The 17623-nt window shown below is 49.4% G+C and overlaps 2 protein-coding genes across 2 annotated transcripts in view; one reads left to right on the top strand and one right to left on the bottom strand.

The window, feature by feature from the left end:
* Nucleotides 1-16850, bottom strand: part of EHD4 (EH domain containing 4) — a 65297-nt gene extending 48447 nt beyond the window's left edge. The window contains exon 1 of the mRNA XM_038405592.2: nucleotides 16556-16850. Coding sequence (XP_038261520.1) covers nucleotides 16556-16788 — 233 coding nt within the window. The 5' untranslated portion in view covers nucleotides 16789-16850. The remainder of the gene's footprint in view (nucleotides 1-16555) is intronic.
* LOC119857128 (40S ribosomal protein S10-like) lies at nucleotides 15-576 on the top strand. The gene has a single exon (XM_038405593.2). It carries the CDS (start codon nucleotides 90-92, stop codon nucleotides 471-473), a length of 384 nt encoding a protein of 127 aa, XP_038261521.1. The 5' UTR covers nucleotides 15-89; the 3' UTR covers nucleotides 474-576.
* Nucleotides 16851-17623: the final 773 nt, after the last annotated feature.

The raw sequence follows: 17623 nt of genomic DNA, 5'->3' as shown, positions 1-17623 counted from the left end.
TTTCCAGCTCTCGGGCTTACTGCTACCGCCATGATGTTGATGCCCAAGAAGAACCGGACTGCCATCTACGAACTCCTTTTTAAGGAGGGATGATGGTGGCCAAGAAAGATGTTCACATACCTAAACACCCAGAGCTGGAAGACAAGAATGTGCCCAACCTCCATGTCATGAAAGCCATGCAGTCACTGAAATCGTGTGGCTATGTGAAGGAGAAGTTTGATTGGAGGCACTTTTACTGGTATCTGACCAACGAGGGTATCCAGTATTTGCATGATTATCTTCATCTACCCCCCGAGATTGTGCTCGTCACCCTGTGCTATAGCCGCCCTGACAGACCACGGCCCAAAGGTCTGGAAGGTGAACACCCTGCTCGTCTTACTCGGGGAGAGGCTGACAGAGATACCTACAGACGCAGTACCGCTCCACTTGGTGCTGACATAAAGGCTGAGGCTGGTGCTGGAGCAGCTACTTAATTCCAGTTTAGAGGTGGATTCAGTTGTGGATGTGGTCAGCCTCATCAATAGAATTCTCTGGTCATGTTTTTGTGTATAATAAAATAGGTGAAAATCTCAAAAAGTATTATGATGGGTTTTCCATCTCCTGCTGAATCACTAAGGATACGCTACAGACAAAGGCAGGATAGTCTCCTTCATGGATCAGCTTAAGTGCTTATTTTCAATGGAACTTAAGCACATGCTTAAAGGTTGAGGACAGGCTTCCATGCTTTTCTGAATGGGAGGTATTCCTGATTCGAGGCCAATATTAACAGCAAAAGATTCCCTATACCTATTCAGTTTATTAAGTAACATGTGCTTTTGCAGCTTACACTGGCTTACCTGTTTTTCCAGATTCAGAGAAGGAAAGAGCAACTACAATCAGCCCTGCTTAGCTTCAAGAAAATTGTGCTCTAACTCCCTGTTCATAATATAAACAGCAGAAGTACCCTAGAAATACCCTTGAAAAGTTGCACCTAGGAAAACAATTGAGGATTTAGTAGTTCAAGATTCTCTCTCAAATGAAGAGAACCTGATTATTCAAGAATTACTAGGTCCATGGGTTTCCCAAGTATTGGTGTATTTAAAGCCAATCATGGCTAACTACAATTTAGGGCACATTTGCAGATTGCCATAGTCAACACCTTAAAATAATCAAAATTGAACCTATCAAGACAATTCTTCAGGCAATTCTTTAGTGGTAGTACCATTGCTCTGACAGCCAATGGCAGAATACTCTGAGCATTCAATGGGTGGGAGCCTGGACAAGGCTGCTACCGTGGGGTCAATAGCTAGGGATGGTTTGGTAGGTTGTGTGTCATTTTGTAAAACTGCACTAATTTAGCCTTACTTCAAGGCTGCTGTAGCTGCATATATATTCCATGGAGCTTTTCCACTTGTTAAACAATTCCCGTTTCACTTTGCCTTCAGTTCAACAGAACCCAAACAACCAAAGCGTGATAATATTGGTACAAAGAAGTAAAATCAAGGAACTAAGACTATGATAGCTTTGAAATAGAATCTCTTCACCAGCCTTGGTAAACTTGCTCCAAGTAGCACCAAACTATTACTGTACAAGCTACAGGGAACAACTCCATTGTCTTACATGAGGTCTAAAAACTGGAGGAATGGAAGAAGGGAAGAAACTATTATTTTAAGTAAAATTCTAACAACCCTTTGCTCATACAGACCCAAAACATAAAGATGACATGTAAGAGCCTAAAGATTAGGAGAGAGCTTCTCTCCCTGAACCTCCTATTTACTAACATGAGATCAGAACAGACCAAAGTCCATCAAGTACATTGTTCTGCTTCCAGGAGTGACTTATACCAGCTTCTGCTTAATGCACCTGCAGGAGTGTACAACGCCATGACTATGTTATTTATTTGGCAGAAGCGGGGGTGCAGAAAGAGAATAGTATGCATTCTTGAGCTCAGGGGATGTTCATTTTATGCCCAGATATATGAAAATGGATAGCCCTTACACCAGGGGTGGCCAACCTGAGCCTGAAAAGGAGCCAGAATTTACCAATGTACATTGCCAAAGAGCCACCATAATACGTCAGCAGCCCCCCATCAGCTCCCCCTCACCCCTGGCTCCCCGTACCTCCTGCCCACCAGCAGCACTGCCAGATCAGCACCTCCCGCTCCCTCCCCACACCTCCCAATCACCTGTTTCATGGTGTGCAGGAGGCTCTGGGGGTGATGAGGAGGAGTGAGGGCACTGCAGACTCAGGGGAGGGCACGGGAAGGGGTGGAGTGGGGGCAGGGCCTATGGCAGAGCCAAGGGTTGAGCAGTGAGCTCCCCCGGCACATTGGAAAGTTGGCGCCTGTAGCTCCAGCCCTGGAGTCGGTTCCTATACAAGGAGCCGCATATGGCTCCGGAGCCACAAGTTGGCCATCGCTGTCTTACGCTATTATAGCTAAGGTCTAAATCCTGAAAATGGATCTGCACATCCCTACACCCACATGGATCCCCTTGCAGCATCTAGTCCTTAGATAACACTTGTAACTACAGATGCTAGTGTATTAATCTTTTTTAATCTAAAATTATTTGAATCAGTAGCTGCAGCAGTGAGTTCCATAGATCAAGTATACTTTGTTTTCAAATAAGGATTTCCTTTTCACTGGTGTTGGTTGCTCTTCTTCAAAAAGAGCATCTATTTTTGGTTCTAAGTCTCCTATTTTGCTATGAATCAGCATTTCCAGAGACTCCTGCTGATGGAAAATGATTAAGCTTACAAAGTGGCAGCAACAATCTTAATCCCCAGTTCAGAGACAGAGCCATATAGATGAAGCCACAGGTCTCCAAGGAGACCCACTGCACACTAGAAATACTGAAGAAGTGAAGATACATATATAACACCCTGGTAAGACAGAAATTATGAATATCTGAAAACAGGAAAAATGAGGCAAAGAGGTTAAGTGACTGGCTCACAGTCATACAGCAAGTCTGTAGCAGAGTCCAGAACAGAACCAGATCTTGACTACCAGTTGCAGGTAGTGTTAGCATGCTTCCTCTCAATGTAAAAACACCATTTTCACCCAGCCACATGAAAGGAGAGGGCAGTCTCAGTAAGTTGCATCCGATGAAGTGAGCTGTAGCTCATGAAAGCTTATGCTCAAATAAATTTGTTAGTCTCTAAGGTGCCACAAGTACTCCTTTTCTTTTTGCAAATACAGGCTAACATGGCTGCTACTCTGAAACCTGAAAAACTAGTGGTTTTTGTACAATACATTATGTTAACACAGGAAAACACCCAGATTTATAGCACCAGTAACCTCATGGCCTTGTCAGCAAAGATCACTAGAGAAGGAGTCCAAGAGTTTACAGGAAGACTATTTAAAAATAGTATGCGTCTCACAGACAGACTACTGTAGTTCATGCCACACATATCCTGTGGACTGCAAGTTTTGCTTCTACATGAGGTGCAGCCTTCCTGCACTTAAAATGAATTCTGTAAGGTCTTCCCAAGACGTCCTTGCAGAACTTAAAGCCAAACTGTGGGAAACTTCATTTCAAAATTAGATGTGCCACGAATTAGGCAGAGTTCATGACATGGTGATCAACTTTTAAAGTGCATTGCTTCAGTTATGCTGAACTATTGCATTAGCACAAGCTAACTGCTTCTCAGCAACATTAAGCAAGGATGCTCTAGCTAGCAATTGTTAGGACATGTAGAGACACAATGGAAAGCTTCTTTCCTCCCTCAGGGCCACTCCACTCAAAATAGCCAACAGTCACAAAACCTCTCTTTTTGTTTTATGAACTGGGCTCTTTAGTCCAGGCAGAGGATGTTTGTTTAAGTGTGAGAATTCTGCTCTGAATGAAAACTCATGACATTTGATGTCAGTGAAAGACAAATGTAATCTTTACAAATCCACAGAGATTAAAAAGTATCAGAAATCTTATCCGGACCATGACAGACACAGGGCCATTGTCAGTTCTTTCCCACAATCGGGTTAAATATACTCATATACCCTTTGCAAACCCAAGATTTTATATGCTCCCACATTTTGAAAGTGTAACTTTGACAAAAATGTTTAAAATCTTGCCTCAATTCTTGACACTGGCTATGGGAACAAAAAAAATTAAGTACCATTGCACCATTTGCCTAATACTGAATGTATTAACAAAGCTCAACTTGGCAGACTAAGGAGAGAAACAGCTTTAAGGTGCCACAAGTCCTCCTTTTCTTTTAGCTTTAATTCTGAATTTCCTTGCTTTGGATTAGTTTTTTAAAAAAAGTCAGACCCTTCTAGTTTTAAAATGCATCTATTTAGTAGTATAAGAACGCTTAAACCTCACATTGATATCAAAATGAAACTCGATGCAACAAGATTTTAAAGTAGGGTAGAAATTTATTTGATCATTAAATAGGAAAAAAAATAAACACCACAGCTGACTATAAAAGCATAAGGGCTAGTTCCTGTTTGATGTAACAAATTGTCAACTTTCCCCATTTCTCTTCACCTTCAAAAAAAAATTGTTTTGTTTTCGTTTTGCATACTCTTGCGAAAAGGTACTGGATGCACAGTAGTTCCTTCCTTCTTTATAGTAACCATGACAAACTGAGAGAGTAATAGAAGGATTAAGGGTATGCTGTTACACAGTTTAAACCTAAAATAAAGATAGCTTTTCCTAAAAAACAAAACGGGGAAGATGATGAATAGAAATTTTTGCTGGATTTATTATTTGAATTAAAAATACATTTTGTTTGGTTTGTTTTTTAAATTATATACTTCTTTAGACATTCTCTGGCAGTATCAAATGCTCAAACAATCAATACTGTACTACTACACAATAACCAGATAGGATAATAAAACTAAACTGGTCATTTGCACTAAGTGCAAAATGCATCAACAGTATCAAGGGTGCAGCTGAAGTGTTATTAGAAACATGTAGAGATTTGTTCAAATTATTTGAAATCTTGACAGCATTCCTTTATCTACTTTCATTCTGTATAGGCTTGGTGTTGAGGAATTAGTGTTTGGGGAGTTTGTAAGGGGAGGGGGAAAAGTAGCACCTAAAACCATAACTTTACATTTTTGTCTATGTCTAAAGTTAAAAGAGACTATATACTAACTGTAAACAATACAAAAAATTGCATTCAGGTTGACTAAAACCAAAACTTCTCCATATGACACGAATCTAACACTAAGAAACAACAACCAGCACTCATATGATCCTTACCTACTTCCTTCATTCATTCAGCCCCCAATCAGGCAAAACATTTAAGCATGTGCTACTTTAAGCAAGTTACTTCAATGGGACTACTTACATATTTAAAAGTTAAGTGTTTTGCTGACTTAGTAGAAAAGACTGTATTTTTCTGGGGTAAAATGGTTTTCCACCTTTTAAATTTCAATCCTTCTTGAGGAAGCAGAGCATTAAATGCAGAAGCAAGCAGGAACAGTATGGATTTATGACTTCAGGTGTAAATCAAAGTTTACTTGTGAAAAACCTGCTGGAAGAAAAAATTTACCAGCCAATATTTATTTATAATAAAATAATATTTTTCACTTCTCTCTGCCCAATCTCTACACTCACAGCAGTTAACTACATTACTAAACATTGTAGGGAATAGAATTAAGTTAAAAGCAGATTACATACAAGAAGGTGGCACCAAAAATATTTTTTTAAAAAGCCCTGCAAGGAATATTGGAATGTTTGAACTTTATGTTTATTTTCCAAAACTATCCCTTGACTTCAAAACAAAGAGTACAGAAGACCTGAAGATCCATGAAATATTTGCTCTAACTTAAATTTGCCCTTAAGTCAAGTAATACATTGATTTGGAAATATATTATACAGACTCCAAACCCACAAAGCAGATTTTAACTTTAAAAAAAAAAAAAGTTCATGTGAGCACAGAGCAGTGTTTGGACAATAAACTATTTTTCACAAATAGCCTTAAAATACAACTTTTCCACTTCTCTTATCTGCAGCTACCCTTTGGGAGCCCAACGCTGAATTTGGTTTCCTTACCTAATTATGTCCTAATTCTTAATTCTGCAAACACTTATGCATACACTCAATTTACTCAGCTGAGCAAAATTAAGCTGTATATAAGAGTTTGCTAGATGGAAGCAATAATCACTAAAGAAACCAAATTCAGTTTCAAGCTTTCAATGGGTAGCTGTAAATAAGAGAAGAGAAAACTGACTTGCTATTTAAGTATTTGAAGATAGTTGAACTGTTCAGACGAGTAGGGGTAAATATGGGTATAAGTGTCTGTAGAATCTTAGCCTATGTTAAAACAGAAAAAACAGTTTGTTATTGTAGGGTATTGAGAGAATAAGAAAAAAAGTTTTGTAGAATTTAAAGTAGGACTTTCATGAACCTTGCAGATATAAAAAGCAGATTAAAATTTGATCCTCACCTCTACAATGTTCCTTGGACAGTTTTAAGTTACTGGTTTCAGAGTAGCAGCCGTGTTAGTCTGTATTCGCAAAAAGAAAAGGAGTACCCGTGGCACCTTAGAGACTAACAAATTTATTAGAGCATAAGCTTTCGTGAGCTACAGTGAGCTGTAGCTCACGAAAGCTTATGCTCTAATAAATTTGTTAGTCTCTAAGGTGCCACGGGTACTCCTTTTCTTTTAAGTTACTGTACTTGAGAAAAGCAAATTTTCAGTGCAATTTATGAAGAACGCAAAAAACACTAGCAACTTTGTATAATTAACATGTGGGGAAACCCAGACATTTTCATGCTCAGTATATATTTGCAAGGTCATGCCCTGAACATAATTGTAAAGTAATTACCAAACAAGTGTTTGAAGTAACAGGAGAAACAGGAACGACAGGAAAAGCAACAGGAAAAATGCTGAACCTAGCCCACATTTTTTAAAAAAAGTCATTGTGAGAATATTTAATTGTAAATAGTACTATGTCTTATACAGGGCAGCTCACAAAAAGTTTAATATCTTTAAGTGATTGTGCCCACAAGCCCTTCAAGGCCAAGTGGCAGAGAGCCCCCACATACTGTAACTCACATCAGGCCTGACACACTCATTGCCCCAGCACAGTGTTGCCATAATATAGATCTAGAACAGTGGTTCCCAAACTTTAACAACCCGCGAACCCTATCACTAAAATGTCAAGTCTCGTGAACCCCCTCCTAAAAAATGAGTATTTCCAGGGATTTTCTCCCTTACCTCAGCATAAATTATAAAAGCAGTGATCTTAGATATATAAAATTTGTTTTTATGACATGCTTATTACACACTATTTATTAACTTTTATTTATCATTACAGTATTTTTATTACATTATGAAAATGGCAACATTCTTCCAAGATCTCACTTTTGTAGCTTGTATCATTTTTGATTAAGCCTGTTATAAGACAAGGCTCCTATCAGAGGCACCAGTAGAAAAAAGAGGTGCGGGGTCAAAGCCCCCGTGCACCCTGGGGCCGGTGCGGGGACACTGCCGGAAAAAAAGGTGAGGGGATGTGGTGCTGACACGAGAGCCGCACGTGACCCTCATCGCCCCCCCATACTGGCACCTCTGGCTCCTATGTTTCATCAAGAAGTATCAGATGTGAAACAGCATGAAAGTATTTAAGAAACCAACTCAAAGAGTTCCTCCTATACAAGCATTCAGGTCTTGAGCAGTCCAGGCAAACAAACAAAGCTTAAATTTGTTCTTCATAATAATTTAAAAACAGCCTATTGAATTTTAAAAACAGCAAAAAAATATTCACCTCCCTTTCTATTTCATATAAGGAGTCTTGAAGTTTAAATCTCCTCAGTGTGATAGATATGCTTGCTTTGATCTGCTGAGCTCTTGGAGTCCCCAAGGGCCTGCTGGCCCCATACTGCCTGGGGTCCCTATGGACAGCTCAGTCTGCCATTAGGAAATTTTTCCCCAAGAACCCCCTGTGACATTTTGTGAACCCCAGTTCGGGAACCACTGATCTAGAGCCCTACCAAATTCATGGCCATGAAAAACATGTCACAGACCGTGAAATCTGTATAGTATAATATAAAAGCACACAAAAGACCAGATTTCATGGGGGGGACCAGAGTTTCTCAAATTGGGGGTCCTGACCAAAAAGGGAGTTTTGTGGGGGGGTCACAAGGTTATTTTAGGAGGGCCACAGTATTGCCATCCTTACTTCTGCGCTGCCTTCAGAGCTGGGTGTCCGGAGAGTGGCAGCTGGTGGTTGGAGAGTGGAGGCTGTTGGCTGGGCACCCAGTTCTGAAGGCAGCACCCCACCAGCAGCAGCACAAAAGTAAGGGTGGCAATACCATACCATGCCACCCTTACTTCTGTACTGCTGCCTTCAATGCTGGGCAGTTGGAGAGTGGTGGCAGCTGACTGAAGGCCCAGCTCTGCAGGCGGCAATGTAGAAGTAAGGGTGGCAATACCATACCATGCCATCCTTACTTCTGCACTGTTGCTGGCAGGGGTGTTGCCTTCAGAACTGGGCTCCTGGCCAGCAGCTGCCACACTCTAGCTGCCCAGCTCTGAAGGCAGCACCACTGTCAGCAGCAGCAGTGCAGAAGTAAGGGTAGCAGCATCCCCACAATAACCTTTGCGACCCCCCACCACAACTCCTTTTTGGGTCAGGTCCCCTACAATTACAACACCGTGAAATTTCAGATTTAAATAGCTGAAATCATGAAATTTGCAATTTTTAAAATCCTATGACTATGAAATTGACCAAAATGGACCGTGAATTTGGTACGGCCATCTCTCTCTCTCTCTCTCTCTCTCTCTCAAAGGTGCAATGTGTGTACTGGTGACACACAGGTCCTGAAAGCCATTGTGTGATACATGTACGGATCTTATACTCTCTCTATATATATACACATATATATTGCAATATATATAATTATATATGTCTGACCAGCTTGGTTACAGGCAGAGGACAATGGAAGTACATTTACATATAATGTAAACAAAGCCATGAAGCTAAATGAGCAAGGGAGAAGACCACTGAACCATCACAGCATGGGACAGAATCTGCACCCCAGAAAGCCTTCCTGGTTCTTGAGGCAGAGACAATGGACTCTGAGTAATAAAAAGGGAGCAAAAAGATATTTGTTACCCATCAGTTAGGGGGACACAGGGAACAGCACCTTTTGAGCATGTGAAAGTTGCATTCTCTTAACCTGGGGAGATGCTGATAACTTGATGTAAGAAAACTGCTTAGGCAAAGATCACTAAGATTAAGTTTTAGTCACAAGAAAATGTGTTGTTTTATTTGCAACCATATCTATCTCTTTTTCTCTTGTTTATTGTCAATAAAATCTCTCTTCTTTGTTAATAAACTTATTCTTGTTTTATTACAAAACTATCTCAGTACTGTGTATTAAAGTGAAGGGTGAGTTTTCAGCTAACCTACAGTCTGATGTGTGCACTCTCTCTTTGGAGACACCAAACAATTTCTGAGACTGTCCAGTCAGAGGGACTGGACACTGCAGGGAGATGTCTCTGGAGAAGTCAGGAACTGGGCTTCAGTGATTGTTTCCTGAAAGTTTACATTGGTAGAGTCTTGATGAGTTTGTTGGAAAGACAGACAGGCTGGTGTGTCAGGGAACTGACACACAACTTAGCAGTGGCAAAGCTCTCACTCTTGCTAAGGCAGAGGTGTAACACAGTTGCTCACAGTTCTGGGTGTCCTGAGCAAGACATCAGAGTGATCACTGGTATAGAATTGTTGAGTCCCATTTCCTTCAAAGTTGGCTATCTCCACAGAACTATATTTCATAAAACTATCATTTCTAAAAGATCTTACCTCCTACCCAGGTGCAATCTTACTTATACTAAACTCAAGAAAGCGTAGAGTGGTATATACCTATGTACAACTTACTGTGCATGTGCTACCTTTCTGAGGGGTCTGAAATCTATCAGCCACAGAAACAGAAGTACCAGGGTCACTCGCAAATCTGGATCTTGCATGTGAATGCAACACCAAAACTAGCACTATGGGCTGCACAGCTTTTAGGTTTTTTACACTTGATTGCTGATACATACTATATTAACTCTCAGTATCTACCATTCATTGAAACAAACTAGAAAAATATTACAGTAAATGGAAAACACCACATATTCCTTCCTATCAGTACAAAAAACCATGAGACAGCATCCTTAAACAGGAAGGCAAAAACAAAACGACAGAGTGCTGCAAAAATTCAGAAATGTGCATCAAACTTAAATATCATATTTTGCAGACATTTAGAAGAGTTTTACTCTCCAATACAGTGATAACACAACAGAAGGCTTACCAGGGGAGGGCAAACTATAGCCAGGAGGCTGGATCCAGCCAGTCAGGTTTTTCAATCCAGCCCATGGGATTGCCAGCCCCTTGGCACAGCGGGGCTAAGGCAGGCTCCCTGCCTGCCCTGGCTCCACTCCGCTCCCCGAAGCAGCCGGCACCACATCCCTTAGGCCCCGGGGGGGAAGGGGGGAGCAAAGGGCTCCATGCGCTGCCATTGCCTGGAGGCACTGCCCCCGCAGCTCCCATTAACCAGGAATGGGGAACCACGGCCCATGGGAGCTTCAGGGGTGGTACCCACAGGCGAGGGTAGCACGTGGCGGAGCTGCCTGCCCCACTCCACCCTCAGGAGCCATTGCCGGACATGCTGGCCACTTCCGGAAGCAGCGTGGGGCCAAGGCAGGCAGGAAGCCTGTCTTAGCCCTGCTGTGTACCACTGCCACCCTGGAGCCGCTCGAGGTAAGTGGCGCCAGGCTGGAGCCTGCACCCTGAACCCCTCCTGCACCCTAACCCCCTGCCCCAAGCCCCCTCCCGCATTCCGCACCCCCCCTGCACTCCAACCCCCTGCCGCACCCCTGGTTTAGACTGATTAGTTAATTTGCATGTCAACAGACAAAAGGTCCTGACTCGCTCAATACAGCAATGCTACTTGCTTTGTGGCTTTAAGATAGAATAGTTAATACATGTTACGTTTTTATCTCCTTTTAAAGTACTTTCAAATAATGTGTATACGCTTTTTACATACTCCACATTTTTCAGCCCAGCCCCCATCTAAGCAAATTTGTTCCATCTGTCCACCCAGTTGAGATGTTTTCACTTGCCCTTTCATGATAACACAAGCCACATCTTGGAGCTTGTTCTGCATCAGCCATCAAGGTTATTGTCTTCATTGGAGTGACAGGCCTCTCAACTTTCCACCCCGCATTTACTCTAGAGGTGTGTTACTGTTCAAGGATAATAGGTGTGTTACTGTATGGAAATGGTAGGTTTGTTCACCCACATGAAAAATACCACATGAAAGAGTATTTTCTTATCCAAGTGCAGGGGGCAGATGGAGAACTATTTAACAGATAGGCAACAGGGCCAAGGCGGTATTTACCAGGTGAGGGTGGAAATGACAGGGTGAGGGGTATTTATCATATGAAGATGAAGGGGCAGGGAACTAATCATTTAGTGTAGGTGTGAAATAGATACTTACTGTATGAAAGGAAAGTGACACGGGGCATGACCACAGTGCACGCAAGAGTAGGTAGTTGTGGGGTATTTACTATATGAAACTGTGTGCTGGCAGGAGGGCCAAGGAGGTATTTAACCCAGATGCTGAAGTCTTTACAGCATGAAGCTTAGGCAGAGGGGGCAACTATGCTGGTGGTGGGCTATGTGTCTATGTTGTTCCCCTGGGTATGCAGTGGAAGGTATTTACCCCTGTCGGGGGTATTTACCCAAGTGAGGAAGGAAAGGGGACGTTTACTCTCAATGGGGTTATTTATAGATGAAGGGGTGTATCAAGGGACCGCTACTGGACTGAGGCAAGGAATTTTCACTTAGGTGGGCAGTGGCGGGGGCCGGGGGATATTTACCGGATACAGACGGACACTGGAGGGGGGTATTGACCAGATGAAGGCAGGAGAAAGGCAGGCTGGCAATGGGGTGGTATTTACCGGAGAGAGGGAGGAAGGAAGGGCAGTGAGGGGGCGGGGTATTTACCTAGTGAAGGCGGGCAGTGGGGGCGTATTTACTGGATGAAGGCGGGAGGAAGGTACTCAGGCTCACAATAGGACGGTAATACCGGAGAGAGGGAGGAAGAGCGGGGGGGGGGTATTTACCAAGTGAAGGCAGAAGGAAGGCAGGCAGGCAATGGGGCGGTATTTGGTGGAAGGCAGGCAGGCTGGCAAAGAGGGGGTATTTGCAAGGGGGGGGCAGAAGGCAGGCTGGCAATGGGACGGTATTTACTGGAGTGTGGGGAGGCAGGAAGCAGGCAGGCTGACAATGGGGCAATAAAAGAAAAGGAGTACCCGTGGCACCTTAGAGACTAACAAATTTATTAGAGCATAAGCTTTCGTGAGCTACAGCTCACTTCATCGGATGCATTTGGTGGAAAATACAGAGGGGAGATTGCAAAAAAATTTTCCACCAAATGCATCCGATGAAGTGAGCTGTAGCTCACGAAAGCTTATGCTCTAATAAATTTGTTAGTCTCTAAGGTGCCACAAGTACTCCTTTTCTTTTTGCGAATACAGACTAACACGGCTGCTACTCTGAAATGGGGCGATATTTACTGGGGGGACGGAAGGCAGGCAGGCTGGCAATGGGGTGGTATTTACCAGTGGGTGGGGGCCGGAAGGCAGGCAGGCAGGCTGGCAATGGGGCGGTATTTACTGGGGGGGGGCAGGCTGGCAATGGGGCGGTATTTACCAGTGGGTGGGGGGCGGAAGGCGGGCAGGCTGGCAATGGGGCGGTATTTACTGGGGGGGGGGGGGCAGAAGGCAGGCTGGCAATGGGGCGGTATTTACCGGAGGGTGTGGGGGGGGGCAGGAAGCAGGCAGCCTGGCAATGGGGCGGCATTTACCGGAGGGCGTGGGGGGGGGCAGGAAGCAGGCAGGCTGGCAATGGGACGATATATACTGGGGGGGGGCAGAAGGCAGGCTGGCAATGGGGCGGTATTTACCGGAGGGTGGGGGGGGCAGGAAGCAGGCAGGCTGACAATGGGGCGGTATTTACTGGGGGGGTAGGCTGGCAATGGGGCAGCATTTACCAGTGGGTGGGGGGCGGAAGGCAGGCAGGCAGGCTGGCAATGGGGCGGTATTTACTGAGGGGGGGGCAGAAGGCAGGCTGGCAATGGGGCGGCATTTACCGGAGGGTGGGGGGGGCAGGAAGCAGGCAGGCTGACAATGGGGCGGCATTTACTGGGGGGGGCAGGCTGGCAATGGGGCGGTATTTACCGGAGGGTGTGGGGGGGGCAGGAAGCAGGCAGGCTGGCAATGGGGCGGCATTTACCGGGGGGGGGGTAGGCTGGCAATGGGGCGGCATTTACCGGAGGGTGTGGGGGGGCAGGAAGCAGGCAGGCTGGCAATGGGGCGGTATTTACTGGGGGGGGGCAGAAGGCAGGCTGGCAATGGGGCGGTATTTACTGGGGGGGGCAGAAGGCAGGCTGGCAATGGGGCGGTATTTACTGGGGGGGGCAGAAGGCAGGCTGGCAATGGGGCGGTATTTACCGGAGGGTGGGGGGTGCAGGAAGCAGGCAGGCTGGCAATGGGGCGGTATTTACCGGAGGGTGTGGGGGGGGGCAGGAAGCAGGCAGGCTGGCAATGGGGCGGCATTTACCGGAGGGCGTGGGGGGGGGCAGGAAGCAGGCAGGCTGGCAATGGGACGATATATACTGGGGGGGGGGCAGAAGGCAGGCTGGCAATGGGGCGGTATTTACCGGAGGGTGGGGGGGGCAGGAAGCAGGCAGGCTGACAATGGGGCGGTATTTACTGGGGGGGTAGGCTGGCAATGGGGCAGCATTTACCAGTGGGTGGGGGGCGGAAGGCAGGCAGGCAGGCTGGCAATGGGGCGGTATTTACTGAGGGGGGGGCAGAAGGCAGGCTGGCAATGGGGCGGCATTTACCGGAGGGTGGGGGGGGCAGGAAGCAGGCAGGCTGACAATGGGGCGGCATTTACTGGGGGGGGCAGGCTGGCAATGGGGCGGCATTTACCGGAGGGTGTGGGGGGGCAGGAAGCAGGCAGGCTGGCAATGGGGCGGTATTTACTGGGGGGGGGTAGGCTGGCAATGGGGCGGCATTTACCGGAGGGTGTGGGGGGGCAGGAAGCAGGCAGGCTGGCAATGGGGCGGTATTTACTGGGGGGGGGCAGAAGGCAGGCTGGCAATGGGGCGGTATTTACTGGGGGGGGCAGAAGGCAGGCTGGCAATGGGGCGGTATTTACTGGGGGGGGGGCAGAAGGCAGGCTGGCAATGGGGCGGCATTTACCGGAGGGTGGGGGGGGCAGGAAGCAGGCAGGCTGGCAATGGGGCGGTATTTACTGGGGGGGGGGCAGAAGGCAGGCTGGCAATGGGACGGTATTTACTGGGGGGGGCAGAAGGCAGGCTGGCAATGGGACGGTATTTACCGGGGGGGGCAGAAGGCAGGCTGGCAATGGGGCGTTATTTACTGGGGGGGGCAGGAAGCAGGCAGGCTGGCCATGGGGCGGTATTTACTGGGGGGGGCAGGCTGGCCATGGGGCGGTATTTACTGGGGGGGGCAGGCTGGCCATGGGGCGGTATTTACTGGGGGGGCAGGAAGCAGGCAGGCTGGCAATGGGGCGGCATTTACTGGGGGGGGCAGGCTGGCCATGGGGCGGTATTTACTGGGGGGGGCAGGCTGGCCATGGGGCGGTATTTACTGGGGGGGGCAGGAAGCAGGCAGGCTGGCAATGGGGCGGTATTTACTGGGGGGGGCAGGCTGGCCATGGGGCGGTATTTACTGGGGGGGGCAGGAAGCAGGCAGGCTGGCAATGGGGCGGTATTTACTGGGGGGGGGCAGAAGGCAGGCTGGCAATGGGGCGGTATTTACCGGAGGGTGGGGGGGGCAGGAAGCAGGCAGGCTGGCAATGGGGCGTTATTTACTGGGGGGGGCAGGAAGCAGGCAGGCTGGCCATGGGGCGGTATTTACTGGGGGGGGCAGGCTGGCCATGGGGCGGTATTTACTGGGGGGGGCAGGAAGCAGGCAGGCTGGCAATGGGGCGGTATTTACTGGGGGAGGGGCAGGCTGGCCATGGGGCGGTATTTACTGGGGGGGCAGAAGGCAGGCTGGCCATGGGGCGGCATTTACCGGAGGGTGGGGGGGGCAGGAAGCAGGCAGGCTGGCCATGGGGCGGTATTTACTGGGGGGGGCAGGAAGCAGGCAGGCTGGCAATGGGGCGGCATTTACTGGGGGGGGCAGGCTGGCCATGGGGCGGTATTTACTGGGGGGGGCAGGCTGGCCATGGGGCGGTATTTACTGGGGGGGGGCAGGAAGCAGGCAGGCTGGCAATGGGGCGGCATTTACCGGAGGGTGGGGGGGGCAGGAAGCAGGCAGGCTGGCCATGGGGCGGTATTTACTGGGGGGGGCAGGCTGGCCATGGGGCGGTATTTATTGGGGGGGGCAGGCTGGCCATGGGGCGGTATTTACTGGGGGGGGCAGGCTGGCCATGGGGCGGTATTTACTGGGGGGGGCAGGAAGCAGGCAGGCTGGCCATGGGGCGGTATTTATTGGGGGGGGCAGGCTGGCCATGGGGCGGTATTTACTGGGGGGGGCAGGCTGGCCATGGGGCGGTATTTACTGGGGGGGGCAGGAAGCAGGCAGGCTGGCAATGGGGCGGTATTTACTGGGGGGGGCAGGCTGGCCATGGGGCGGTATTTACTGGGGGGGCAGAAGGCAGGCTGGCAATGGGGCGGCATTTACCGGAGGGTGGGGGGGGCAGGAAGCAGGCAGGCTGGCCATGGGGCGGTATTTACTGGGGGGGCAGGCTGGCCATGGGGCGGTATTTACTGGGGGGGGGGGGCAGGCTGGCCATGGGGCGGTATTTACTGGGGGGGCAGAAGGCAGGCTGGCAATGGGGCGGCATTTACCGGAGGGTGGGGGGGGCAGGAAGCAGGCAGGCTGGCCATGGGGCGGTATTTACTGGGGGGGGCAGGCTGGCCATGGGGCGGTATTTACTGGGGGGGGCAGGCTGGCCATGGGGCGGTATTTACTGGGGGGGGCAGGAAGCAGGCAGGCTGGCAATGGGGCGGTATTTACTGGGGGGGGGCAGGCTGGCCATGGGGCGGTATTTACTGGGGGGGGCAGGCTGGCCATGGGGCGGTATTTACTGGGGGGGGCAGGAAGCAGGCAGGCTGGCAATGGGGCGGTATTTACTGGGGGAGGGGCAGGCTGGCCATGGGGCGGTATTTACTGGGGGGGCAGAAGGCAGGCTGGCCATGGGGCGGCATTTACCGGAGGGTGGGGGGGGCAGGAAGCAGGCAGGCTGGCCATGGGGCGGTATTTACTGGGGGGGGCAGGAAGCAGGCAGGCTGGCAATGGGGCGGCATTTACTGGGGGGGGCAGGCTGGCCATGGGGCGGTATTTACTGGGGGGGGCAGGCTGGCCATGGGGCGGTATTTACTGGGGGGGGGCAGGAAGCAGGCAGGCTGGCAATGGGGCGGCATTTACCGGAGGGTGGGGGGGGCAGGAAGCAGGCAGGCTGGCCATGGGGCGGTATTTACTGGGGGGGGCAGGCTGGCCATGGGGCGGTATTTACTGGGGGGGGCAGGCTGGCCATGGGGCGGTATTTACTGGGGGGGGCAGGAAGCAGGCAGGCTGGCAACGGGGCGGCATTTACCGGATGAAGGTGGTCTTGCCCGTGCTGTACTGCCCCACCAGCAGCACCATGGGCTTGTTGTCGAAGTCGGCCTCCTCCAGCGCGGGCGAGTGGAAGTCCTGGAAGCGGTAATAGTCCTCGAGCGGCTGCAGCCGCCGCGCGTACAGCTGCTTCAGCCCCCCGGTCACCGTCTGCACCGGGTCGCCGCCGGCCCGCTCCCCGCCGCCCGCCTGCTTCCCCATCCAGCTGAACATCCCGACCCAGCCGCCCCTTGCTCGCAGCGCCGCCCAGACTGACTGGCGGCCGGCAGCGCCCCGCCGGGCACGGCCCGAGCACCGCCCTCCGGGGCGGGGAGCCAGCCCGGCCGGGCCCAACCCTCTCGCGCCCCGGGCGGGTCTCCGCACCGCTGGGAGAAGCCGGCGTGACCCGCGGCCTGGGGAGTTGAGGGGCCGGGTCCGCAGAGTGTCCCATCAACGCCGATCAAGTGGAGTCGCCGCTGCCCCATCCCCCACGTTCCCAGAGCACGGAGCCCCAGAGCCGGCACCGGCGTCTCCTGGTGCCCGCGGCCTGCTCAATCCCGCCCCTAAGGCCTTCCCCCGTCTATGCTCCGCTCCTGTGCCAAAAAAGATTCGGGCCTGGACCGTCTCCCGGCACGCAGCCACCCCACGCACTGAGATCTGGCACATGAACCCTGCCAGACCCGTCCGATGTCGAGCCTTAGTCCCAAATTCTGTGGCCTGAATGGACAAACCGAGCCGGAAAAAATCCGAGACCCCAGTGCATCCCTGCGGGAGGTCTCCAAAAACCCACAACCAGCACCTGGATCCACATGGATCTCACAAATTGCGGCCCAAGCTCCAAATTATGCAACCTGAATAGAAAACAAACATAGCCTCTCCTGCTTCACTGGAATAATCCGCATTCTGATGCACTTTAGCCCAGTAATGCTATAAAAACGTGTATCTGGTCCCCAAAGCATGATTGATTTTGCCAGTGCTTTATCCTCATTTCCCCCAATTCTACTGTCTGAATAGAGAAAAACTGCACCAGCTTTTAGCTGGACACTGTTGAAAGTGGCAAAGCAACACC

Source organism: Dermochelys coriacea, chromosome 6 (assembly GCF_009764565.3).
Source record: "Dermochelys coriacea isolate rDerCor1 chromosome 6, rDerCor1.pri.v4, whole genome shotgun sequence".
In the NCBI taxonomy this organism is placed as follows: Eukaryota; Metazoa; Chordata; order Testudines; family Dermochelyidae; genus Dermochelys; species Dermochelys coriacea.
This window is presented reverse-complemented; position numbering and strand designations above follow the sequence as displayed.

Coding starts and splice junctions, on each gene's coding strand:
- LOC119857128 (XM_038405593.2), top strand. CDS start 90: ATGATGGTGGCCAAGAAAGATGTTCACATACCTAAACACCCAGAGCTG.